A 12596-nucleotide genomic window follows, 5' to 3' on the forward strand; every position below is an offset into this window, starting at 1 on the left:
TTTCACTTTCAGAGTGATTCATCCAATGAAAAGTTAGTTTGATAATGAGCTCAATGTTCGATTGGAGAGGATAAATGTTGGTAATTTTGAAAATCAAAAGAAAGCGGCGCTGTTGTCAGTTTTGCGAGCTAAAGGAACCGTTTGTGTGCACGAAAATTTGCGAGTTGAGCCGAAGCGTCTTGGAATTTGCACGGGACGGGACAGTATACTGCACTCTGTGAAACACACACTTACACACATAGACGTGAATACACAAACCGAATTGACAGATAGTGATAAAAATTTTCGTTGGCAAACTTTCCCCGCGGTTGCGAATTCATCGTCGTCATAAAAAATAAATTGTGTGAAACAATCGATAACCCGAGCACACATTATCGATTTCGTTACAAATATTACAAGATTTTGAGCGAAATTACTTTATGATTATCGCCGCTGAGTCGAAAACATTATTAGCGATTAATGAAAATCAGGATTAGAGAAGGGAACTTCTCGTCCGATCACCAACGCCATAAACCGTTACCCTTATTTCTTCGACGTTCCCGCCCGTCTGTTTGTGTATGCGGGCTTGTATGTGTGTGAGCAGCTCGAGCAGCGTTTGAACGATCGTGTCCAGCACGTTTGTCATCGAGGACGAGGGTCTACGTGCGCGCTGTGCGAACCACTCCCGTTTGTTAGGTTCTCCGCTCGTCCCTATTTGGTAAGTCGTTTACTTTGCTCTTTTCTCTGTCTGTTCCCAAAAAATTCCTAAACGCTTTCTTCCTTTTTATTTTCACCCTAAAGTCCCCAACACTCTCCAACAAAGATGAGCGAAAAAAACGGTAGCCGCTATTAGAAAAACGCCGATTTTTCCCTCCCTTTTTCGCATGTACTTTTCATTTCACAACGGAAATTCTTCCTTTCCCGAATTATGTGCGTTTAGAACTTTCGAGCTTAACTCGTTCAGCCCCCTTCCATGTGTTTGAATTTTTTGGACACGAATTATAACCTCTCGGAATCGAAATCGTAACCGGTGATTCCATCATAAATTCATCGAGTGCTGATTTACGCACAAACTTAATCATTCAGGGTAATTGAAAAAAATGTATATAAAATTATAATGATAACATCTTCGCAGTAATAAACGGCACAGAGTCGATAAGAAAATTTGATGGTTAGTTTACGCTTTTGTCGCGCGAGGGACAGATTTTGCTTGTCGGGAATTTGCATTTTTGTCATTCGCATTTTCGGTACCAAATTGTCGGGAAATTGGAGCAAATATTCAGTGTTCTGTCTCGCTCTTTCGTATATTTTAACATTCTTAGAACACTAACGAAATCCCAGGTCGAGCGGCCTTTTATAACACGTTGTGCGTCTTCAAAAGTTCGAAATATTCCCCGTGTCCTTTTTTTGGCTTAGGTATTTGCGAGGCTCTCTCGTGATAAACGTGCGAGAGAAGCACTCCTGTGCGTTTCAGACTCGGAACATCGGTAAGAATTCTTCTGTCTTTTTCCCCAGCTTCGTGTTTTCGTTGTTTTGTTAAAACATGAAAAATTGTGAAATAATTTTAGGAATTGGCTGTTTTTACTTTTTCATGTGAAAAAATACAACTTTTGTTGCCCACTTTTTGTCCCCCTTTTCTTCGCCGGTATCTTTTTTTTACCGGTATTTATCATCGTTGCGTGAATTGTGATAGACATTCTTCGTTCTAATAAACTCCGAACAAAGTAGGATATTTATAGCGCCTCATTTTCTTTTATTATCGTTATTAACCTCAAATGGAAGTTTCGGTATTCGTTCGTAACGATCTTTCCCATTCTCGAAATTTTTTTTTCTTCCACTAAACCCTGTGGAAAAGTTTTCCCGGAATTCGCAATTTTTTAAAAACAAACCAAAATCGTATTATTTTGTTTCTGCACTAATCGCTTTCCACATAGAGGATTTCATCAAATTCATATCGCAATTTTTACATAAAAAAATTTTATATGAAAAATATTCTGACGAAATGGATAAGCAATGGATTTTTATTTGTAGAAACTTTTTAATCAACATGGCGGTCAACGTTTACGCGACCAATGTGACAACGGATAATCTAAGTCGCCATGACATGCTGGCATGGGTCAACGATTGTCTGCAATCGTCTTTCACCAAAATCGAGGAACTCTGCACTGGAGCAGTCTATTGTCAGTTCATGGATATGTTGTTCCCTGGCAGTGTCCCCCTCAAACGTGTCAAGTTCAGGACAAATCTCGAACACGAATACATACAGAATTTCAAAATTTTACAAGGCGGATTCAAAAAAATGAACGTCGATAAGGTAAATTTTCAACAGTATTACAAATTGTGGAATTGGAGAGTGACAAAGCTTGTTTTTTAATTCCTTGATGTGTCAATTTTTAAACTTTCATAAATGTACTTGCCATTTAATTTTTGAGTCAAAGAAAACAGTTTTTGTCACTCGACTGTTTGAGTGAGCTATAATCTTTAGGGGGATTTTTTGAGGGAACAAAATAAATTTTTGTTGCATTTCAGTGATGCAAATTTTAAGAAAAACTTCCTTTTCTCCTTCAGAGCCTATCAAATTGTACTTCTCCATAATCAATTTTGTACTTCAACATTTCTTTTCCAAAAATACGAGAATATATTGTATTATAAGATTTGAATTAATTTCTTTCCTATTTTTTACGTTCATTCAGTATTTTTCAGAAACAAGGTCAACAATGACAAGGCCCTATTATAGAATATAGAAAATAAAATCATTTGCCCAATCTAAAAACTTCATATTTGTATTTATGTCTAATTCATGATTCAGATTTCGATATAATTTAAGTGAACACAAGAGAACAGTCAAAGTCAAAATAGTAGTAACCAAAACCCACTCGATATTCACGGTTTTTGTTTACAAAATCCTCAATTACAGGGAAGCTTTATAGAGGAAATGATTTACATACATTACTCAGGTTATTCCAGTGGACAAATTGATAAAGGGACGTTTCCAAGACAACTTTGAATTTTTACAATGGTTCAAAAAATTCTTTGACGCTAATTATGATGGGGTCGAGTACGACGCTTTTGAGGCGCGTGGTCGAATACCATTAGGTTCGGGTGTCGATGGCTGTCACAATTTGTCCAATCCACAATTGGTACCTCTGCCGACTCAAGCTAAACAGCCAGCCCCGATGCAACCCAAACAAATTCAACAGCGTAATATTATGCCTCGGCAGCCTGCGACGCAGGGTATCTTTCTCAGAGTGTATTCAATGTTTTGTTTCTTCTTTTTTCTCTCCTACTTTCTAGGCAGTGTTTTCACATCGAAATGCTTGCTCGTCGCACGAATTTTAGACTCGTGTATCGGTTGTCAGAATATTTGCATAGTTGGAGTGCACTATGTTTTTATTGTATCACTCAGATTTTTATTTAAGAACTGTATAGCATCAAAACTATGAACTTTCTCTTCAAAAATTGCTTTTCTAGTGGAATTTATTACGAAATGTCAAAGAGATGATGAATATTCAGTAAAATAGTTCGATCCCATTTGCTTTCAAACTATCCAAACGTGAGCACTGTATTATTAAAATTTGATGTGCTTCTCATCAAGGTTGCTTAGCTTCGATATTTCTTTCTAAAAATGATCTTGACAAAAAATTTTAAGCACTAGTGCTTCAATTTCAAAAATTCAAGATTTTTGTTGCCTAGGGCTCATAGTTTTTCAAAACTGCAATCGTTTATTTCTGTCAGTCGACAAAGGTACTAAGAATCCTTCAACTAAAGAACAGTTCTCTCTTTTTCACCCGGTAGACACAAAAAAGGATGCTACGAATGTTGACCCGCACAGTGTGTTTATTTATCGCTGTTACCATTCGAAACATGTGCCATTTGTTTTTTTATTTCAGGCAAATTACAATTGTTATTGTTATCGTTATGACTTATGTTTCCATTATTGCTTCTTTGATATTCAGTTGCACATTTTGCTTTTTTTCTGTTTCATTCGTCGTTTTCAGATCGTACCGATTGATAGGCTCGTAAAAGGGCGATTCCAAGACAACTTTGAATTTTTGCAATGGTTCAAGAAATTTTTCGACGCTAACTACTCAGGAAGCGAGCCTTACGATGCTCTCGCGATGCGAAACGGTGAAGCAATGGGAAGTGGTGGAAATAATGCTCCGCGGGGCGGAGGCATGATGAAACGACCCTCGCCACGTGAACCTCCCGCTCGGCCCGTTCCTCGTGCCGGTATTTTTTTTATTTTAATTTTAATTTTCGAAGCGGTTACTCAAATTTTTATGAGACAAAGAAAACATTGATTCATTCATTTGCTGAGAATTCGAAATGAAACAACCAAAAACAATGCGAACTTGATTGTTATCCACCGCATAGACATTGATTCTAGCTTACTAACGTCCGCTCGAGAAGAATCAAAATTTTTATTTGGTTCCAGCAATTCACTTCATTTTTTTCGAATGTGTTGAAATTATTCTGTTTTTTATATTGAAGTCTGGGAGAAGAATATTTTGTCACGTTTGGGATAGAAAATATTTGATTCTAAATGTTTCTTCGTGACTACGCGACAGGAGCGATTAACGATTCAAAGACACGTTTTTTAGCCATGTCAAATTGTGTGTGTGTGTATATAAAGCTCTCGCCATATCCTTGTGAGATTCGTCTGCAGATAGGATCGTTGTACATACGAAAGCAAAAAAACATTTCATACGCACAGCAGGTGTAATGGAGTTGAAAAAAAAAACAAAGAAATTGTCGACAATCGCTTAAACATGTATCACATTGACGGAATACGATATATTCCCCATAGGTGAGGGTCCCGAATCTCCTACCCACGCGCCTACAATGAAGTCCGTAGGCAAAACTAGTAATTATTTTTTATGTTTTTTTTGTTTTGTTGCCATTTTGCGCTCGTGCCTGACTTGTTTCTTTTGTCAATTTGTAAAAACATCAAAGTCTTTGCCTATTCTCCATTTATTGAATATCGGGGAAATGAGGCGAGTCTACAACTTTCAATATTTATTTAACCATTTTACTAAAACTTGAAACTCTTTCGATTTTTTACTCCTTTCTTTCATTTCTTCGTTCTATTTTTGCCTATAATATTTTCATATTTGTTCGTTTTAACGAATGTCTGTATTAGCCAAAATTCAATCACTGTGCTTTAATGTAGTGGCCTTGAATCGTTTGATGCAATGGTAATTATTTTTAGATAATTCTTTTTGTCGCACTCTCACTGTTTCCTCTGCTTCACACACTCACAGAAATTATCATTTCGCGCATTTTTCTTGTTATTCATTGTGTTTCAATTTTAAGATGCTTTCACACGCCTTTTGCACGTACGAATTTGGCTTCGCTGCTTCTGTATTCAATCTTCATAAGAACATCTCTCCACTGTCTTCGAAAGTAAACAGAAGAAATTTGCACTCATCGATCAATTGATCACGATTCTTAATTTGTTGATCGTTTTTAACAGAAAATGAATATATTTTCCTCCCAAAGAAGTTATTTTTTTCTTCCTAAAAAAGTAGACTTCAGATTAGTGAAACAATTACTTTTTTTTATTGAATTCAGAAGTAAAGGTGTTCTTGAAAACAAAAGAATGGTTGAAAACAGCACTTGAAAGAGTTGTGAATAGTTTTTCGTGCATGTAAATACGCAATTAGAAACATGAAAATTATTCGCACTTGCGTGCACAAGTGTTCGTATAATTGAAAGATATTTTAAATAACACAATCATTATTTTCTTCATACAGTCAATAAAATTCAACCAAGTCGTCCGACGCCAAGAACAGGAGGAATTGGAAACCGTGGTGACAATGGAAAAGTCGAAGAGCTTAGCGCACAGGTTCGTAGGAAAAAGACGAAAATCATTGAATTTCAGTTAAAATTTAACATTCACTTTTTAATGAGTCACCAAGTCAAATGAAAAGCTTTTAAAAGAATTCACAGATAGTTGGTATACATGAAAATGACCCATTTGAATCTCGTTCTCTATTTTGACTTTCGAAATTCATTTAAACTTGAACAGAATATTGATAAATTACATAATTGTGCAGGTAACGGAACTCAAGATCGGAATCGATGGCCTGGAAAAGGAGAGAGATTTCTATTTCGGAAAATTGCGAGACATCGAAGTCATGTGTCAAGACTGCGACAACGGCGATCAGCCGCCAATTGTACAAAAGATATTGGAGGTCCTTTACGCGACTGAGGTAATTATAAAATAGTTACAAGACCATATTTTCTCACCGACACACCAGCACTCTGTACAGATGCAAAATTTTTGTCCACGACACGCATAAACCTACTGATGAAAGTGTAGATAAAAGACAAAATTAACCAAGCAACTCGGACCCACGCGAGGTTCGTTATTTCGGAATAAAAGAAATCTAATATTTCGGAATTTTCGCGAAAAATGACGACCGTTTCGATTCTTGTTTCTTTTTTTTTTAATCTTTTCCTTTAATGAGAAAAATGATCGATGGGAAAAATGGAAGCAACGCCGTTATTGGAAAATTTCTCGGTGTCTCGCCTCGCGCGAGATTTGTTGACGCTGTAATGATTTCAGGAGAATGGAAATGGCGTGGAGGAAGAAGAACAGACCTTTTAACATCTCTCCTTGGTTCATATCTTTCATTTCCATACAAGGTTCGATCTAATTAAGGTAACATGATTGGTAGACACACGGCAAGACGTTTGGGTTGTCTCATGCTCGAGATTTCTTTCTGTGTAATTGTTTATTTATTCTCAGGGCGGTTTTCGAACTTTAATTTAATACACATTTTTGGTCCTGGCGATGCGAACGATGTGTCTGAAAAATGCGATGTCCACTTGAAAAAATGCCTTCTCCTATCCATCACTACTTTTAATTAGATTTTTTTTGTTGGGACCATCGTGCAAACGACAAATTTATTCATTCTTTCTCAATGTCACTGGGTTGGCAGGTACACAGATCCTTTTTTGCACCTTCTTTACACAATTTTAATCTGTTCACCAATTGATGGAAGTTCGCTGATTTTGGGCACCAACTCTAAACTTTTAGGGTACAAAATTACCTGACAGAACCATTTTATTCACGTATTGCAGTCCTTTGTAAAAACAAATATTGAGAGCAAAATCGCAGAGCTATTGTGATAATCTTTTAAACATTTATCATTAACAATCAAATTGTCGAATCTTCATCAGGGCTTGTTTGTTTGTTTTATCACCTGATTTTGAAGAAACCAGCGAGGAATCCTTCAGCAGAACAACCGTATTCATTATTTCCATTGTGTTGGTATACAACTCCAGAAAATTCAAAATTTACACGATTATTAGGTCGCCTAATTGTTCTGTATTTAAAAAGAAAAAATGATAGTAGATTCGCAGTATGTATTTACGTAATGTCACGTCCAAGTGAGGAATTAGCAGGGCAGTAGCTGGTGTAAGAAATTGGGATCCATCGTGAAAATGCATCTGACTTCACTTTTCTATCCTTTCTCATTTACGAAATGACAATTGAGCTGCAATAATTACTCTGTTTTTCCTTTTAGGGCCGATCTCCATGAAAGATTTACAATCAATGATAATTATAATTGCACGTTTTTACTTTATTTCTACAGGAACTTTGTGACGTGTTACAAACAATCACTTGTCTCGTTAAATTTATGTCAATTCACACGCTTCTGTTATCATTTTTCACAATTTTCCATCACACGTTTGCTTTCTGATTCACACGAATGTTTTCGTTCTTTTTTTCTTATAACTATTGTCATCGCATTGATTTATTCGATTCATTCCTGCCACACGAGAAAGCAAAGAGCGAACAAAAAGTGGGGAGAACGCAGGAAAAATGAATGAAAATTTAATCTACGAATCGTGGTCTTCTGCCAACTTTATATTTGAACGCTCAATGGATCTTCAACACTTCATAACAGAAAAAAAAAGTTTTTGCATTTATCGGCTCGGTTCCCAACAGACGCCATTTTCCATCCACAGCTCCTCACCAATTATTCCAAAAGTGATATGTCCGTCCTCGAAATAATTTTTGAAAATGTATTACCATAAAATCGTATTAGTTTTAATTGGAAAAAGGTGAAACGAATTACTCATTGTGTTGTCTCGAAAAATGTTTAGTTCTCAGTCCAAATAGCTGTATTGTCATTGAGCAACAACAATGTAAAAGTTTGCATATTTGAAGCTTGACGAAGTATTTACCACGAAAATTGTATCGAATAGTTTTTTTTAAACGCAATTCGGAGTTCTTGAAAAGAATTTTGAGAAAATTGAATAACCGGAGATTCATTGCATTCCAATGATGCAAACTTTAGAGTCACTTGAGAAAAGTATTCAAAATGTTAATTGTTGATTAACGATAGTTGATAATTATTGTTTTAATTGGGATTCGTGGTAAGGGTCAAATGTCGATGAACAATAATGGATGTTGTAATTATTTGGAGTATGTGATCGTTGAATACGTGTGTTTCAGGATGGTTTCGCCCCACCGGAAGAATTGGAAGGCGACGGCCTCGCACCGGACGACGAAGAGCAATATTAACCTCTACACCGTTATCCATACATTGTACAATCAAAGTTTCAACATCAAGATCATATGGAGAAATATTATTTCAAGTTGGTGTTCACTAAGTTCGTGGGCCAGTATCCTTTTTCCCTTCACTCCTTTCCGTCCTTTATCCTCGCAATACATTCTAAATTAGTGTGCACGATTGAAAAAAAATCCTTGTCTTATCGACCTCCGTAAAAAAAAAAAACAAAAAAACATTACGATCCGGATTAGCGAAACGAGAATTATGAGAAAAAAAACAACTCTAAACATTTTTCAAGCATCCAAAATTGTTCGAAATTTTTAACAAAATATTTATACTCATTTCATTTTAGTTCCAATTCTATTCCGTCTGTTCGAATTTGTTCTAACATGTCGAACAAAATACGCAAATCGCAATAAATCAAGTGTTACATTTATTATTATTATTATTTTTTATAACCGATTTAAATAAATAATTGTAATGTACGGCTTATCGTAATTGAAACTTTCATTTTCGCGTTACGTTGATTTATAGACTACAGTTAACGTGATCTTTCGTCAAGTCGAGAAAACTCGAACATTCGCTTTTACAAGTCGACTTGTTTCGTTTTAATTGCGTTATAATAATGGAAAAAAGCGAACGAAAAATTTGAATTAATCAGACGCTCGTCGCTCATTTCTATAAACTATTTCCTCTTTCTGCGTCCCACGAAACTTTTTGAAAAACTAAAAAAAAAAAAAATAATTACAACTAAATTAAGAAGATCGTAGGGTTTCGATCAATTAATACGACTGATTCGATTTGTTAAATTCTTGGCCAGCGAAGTCTCACTGAAATTAATATCGTGTTGATTTTTACTCTTTTTTTTACCTACTGTTATTTGACACAATCCATTTAAAGATATTAAAAAAAAAAATACAAAAAAAACTAAATCTACGTTAATTGCTGAGTGTTCTCGATGATTGATTGATTTTATTTCTAATCGTAAAATGTTCACCAAAATATTCACCTAAAAACGCGGTATTGCGTGTTTCCCCACATGATTTTCGTGATTCTGGTCAGTTTCTTTTCTGTTTTTTCGCTTTGCTCAAGTAAACTCATTGATTTATTGAACGACCAGACCATTGCGTCTCATCACACTCGCTGATGCACACAACACACATACACATTGAGCTGGGCTTTAATCGTAAAAATGATTGAAACAACGATATTAAAATAGATATTATTCGAATACGTGATTTCTCCCAATATCGTCTTCGGAGTTCGTTAAAATATAGAGGAGAAGAACGTTCTCAAGCACAAACTTTTATCTTGTTTTTTTTTTTTTTATTTTCTCATTGAAGGAAACGCGTTTGGTTCAGAATAGTTTAACACAATAATTCGGAGGCGAATGTTTTTTCAAAGATTCGAACATTGCGATTACAAATTTTCGAAATGAAGTGAAAAAATATTTTTTCGGAACAAAGGTTCGAAAAATATTTCATAACATTGGGCGTTGTAATTTGAAGTTTGTTTAAACGTTTCTTCGTTACATTTTAATGCAGCGTCATGGCTAAAATTATTTTTCCAAATTGAAAAAAGAAATTCAGTCCGAATCTTCGATTTTCGAGTTTGTTGTTGTCGATTAGATTTGCCGTGTGAATTTATCGCCATTCGAGATTGCCCGAGAAAGTGAGGTCACCTCAAGTACGAAGATACAACCCTGTTCCACTTATTCCTGGAATAATGGTACGCCAATACTTTCGCCTTTGAAGAGAAGACAAACGTTGATGGAAAAAATGGAGAAACAGAAATAAACATGAAAAGAGTTGAAAAATTAGTGATACTATATTAGAAAGAGCGAGTGCGTAGTAGAGCTGGTGAGAAAGTTTAACGAATGAGAGAATTGAGGGAGTGCTAACTTTGCATTTGTCGAACTCTTTGTCTGTTTGTTGCTTTTTTTTCATAATGATTATCAAGCAGAGTGTTTATCGATGGGAAAATCTTGTGTAATATCGTGATTGGAGAAATGGAGAAAAATAATGAAAAAAAAGTTCAAGATTCATGTCGATTGAGTGAAATCGTAACTGGAAATATATTCCTGTCGACTTACAATTTTTCTTACGTACTGTCAAAACCACCTTGCGAACTTTATTTGATTGAAATTATTTTTATTGACTGATAAGTAGCCGAGGATTTATCCTTTTCGTTCCTTTTCTTTTCACGATGTAATAAACTTTCGATAAAGTCACATCCGGTTGTTTGTTCCTCAAGATACTTTTTGATTTTACCTCAAAACGTCTTAGCCACTTGAATTAACTTAGCGTTTCTCTTTGAAAATTAACCTAACACTCGACTGCTAAATTTTATTTTGAATTTTACACGGCAAATATGCAAAGTATGTTTGTCTACGCTAAAATAAAAATATGATAGAAAATAATCTCTCAATCTTGTGAGTACCACTGTGTAATCGCTTGTAAATGAATAAAAAAAATGTACAGCAATCACGAGAACGTAAATCGACTTTTTATTTACTTTTAAGGATGGAGTTTGTGATCCTTTACAAATGAATGTCAAAAGAATATCGAAATTCCGAGAAATTAACTCGTCGAGCGCGGAAAACGAATATATATCAAAATGCTAATGCACGAGAAAAAAAGAACGTCGGCAATTGGATTTGCAAAGCAAACTTCGCGTCTCGACGGTTGAGCAACGAATAAATTGAACTCTCGCCTGAAATATCGAGGGGAAAGGTTATTTTGAAAAATGGCAGAATTTTATGATCTTTTGTACGGTACAACGAAGATACGAGATTTACCTTCGATTCCAGATGGCACGGAATTTAATTTGGACAAAGAAAAGAATCATCCTTTGTGCAAATTCCACCTGGACGAGGTATTCGAGCGAATTTAGAAGGAAGATCGAAAATCATTTCTTCGATATGACGAAAAGTTAATACATTTTTTTCCAACGCAGATACGTGCCGAAGAAATACATGAAATGTTGGAATTGGCCGCGACCAAAACGAAAATTAAACAATTCAGAAATAGGGCCAAATATAAATCTGCGTTCGAGTGCGATTTAGGGCCACCTCAGGGTTTCCATTTTGACAAGATGCAAAAATTTGCTGAACGATTACCAACGGTTGAACTTACCGAGGTAAGAAAGATTATAAAATGTAATTACTCGTTATTGGAAATGGCAAAAAAAATTATTTTTTTCTCCTAAAAAATTGTATTTCAAACTTTTATTCTTTGCTTACAGGAATGGGCGAACAACATAGCGAATTTGGTGCCAGAATTTCTGCGAATCAAGTACGAAGAATTGTTCAATGTTCACATGGACGAAACGAAGGAACGTTACCGCAAGGCCACCCACGACCTGGGCATGCAAAGTGTAATTGCCCAAAGTTGTGGCTGCGAATGGCCCCGAGTAGTTGATCCTCCCTACAAGTTGCCAGGTCGAACGGAGAATTACCAAAAATTTCTCAAAAACCGTTGCACATTGTTGAGGCGATATTTTTTGCCTCACAAATTGATGAAAAATATTTTTTTGAAAAGTCGATCGTTGCTGCCAAAATTCATATGCGATTTTAGTGCTTATCGATCTTTGGGCTTCCTTTCCCTCAAGAGGTACCCTACCTTAAAGCAACTTTTCGTGTTCTCGTGCCAAGTTAAACTCCACTTCTCATTTTGTTCTCTAACATTTCTCTAGATTCCTTGATTTGGTGGATATGGACATGAGAAAAGGAACTTTAGCTGTGGAAAAAACTTACTACACAGAAATCGTGAAACTTGTTTCTCAACCCCGATATATTAACGACATACCGACCCCAATGGTCGCAAGTTTTTTGCAATGTGCATCCAAACTGCTTGCATATCAAATAATAAAATTCAAGATCAAAAGCATTAAGCACTATCTCGATATTTTATCGGACGACACGAAAAATCCATTGCTCGTGGTAAGAAATTGGAGTACGTTTGAGGGCTTTCAAGTCACTCAACCAAACTTTTGGCCAATTTTTTTTCCAAATCGGCAATTGAGTGAATAAATAAAAAACGAAACTAAGAAATATACATTCGCACACAGATCGAATTGCAGTGCAAAGACAAT

General features: G+C 35.7%; 1 protein-coding gene across 7 annotated transcripts; it reads left to right on the forward strand.

Annotated features, from left to right (window-relative positions):
* The first annotated feature begins 28 nt into the window (after positions 1-28).
* Eb1 (microtubule-associated protein RP/EB family member 1) lies at positions 29-10990 on the forward strand. Of its 7 annotated transcripts, none has more exons than XM_043427854.1 (8): positions 36-697; positions 2011-2293; positions 3978-4209; positions 4787-4843; positions 5733-5824; positions 6036-6191; positions 6548-6627; positions 8447-10990. In XM_043427854.1, exons 2-7 carry the CDS (start codon positions 2027-2029, stop codon positions 6587-6589), a joined length of 846 nt encoding a protein of 281 aa, XP_043283789.1. In that variant the 5' UTR covers positions 36-697; positions 2011-2026; the 3' UTR covers positions 6590-6627; positions 8447-10990. The 7 variants fall into 7 exon arrangements, 6 of the variants coding, with proteins under 6 accessions (XP_043283788.1, XP_043283789.1, XP_043283787.1 ...); XR_006261945.1 differs by having other exon boundaries at positions 37-697; positions 6548-6643; XM_043427856.1 differs by lacking the exon at positions 6548-6627 and adding an exon at positions 1396-1466 and having other exon boundaries at positions 464-697.
* The last annotated feature ends 1606 nt before the right edge of the window (positions 10991-12596 follow it).

Source organism: Venturia canescens, chromosome 9 (assembly GCF_019457755.1).
Source record: "Venturia canescens isolate UGA chromosome 9, ASM1945775v1, whole genome shotgun sequence".
NCBI classification, from domain to species: domain Eukaryota; kingdom Metazoa; phylum Arthropoda; class Insecta; order Hymenoptera; family Ichneumonidae; genus Venturia; species Venturia canescens.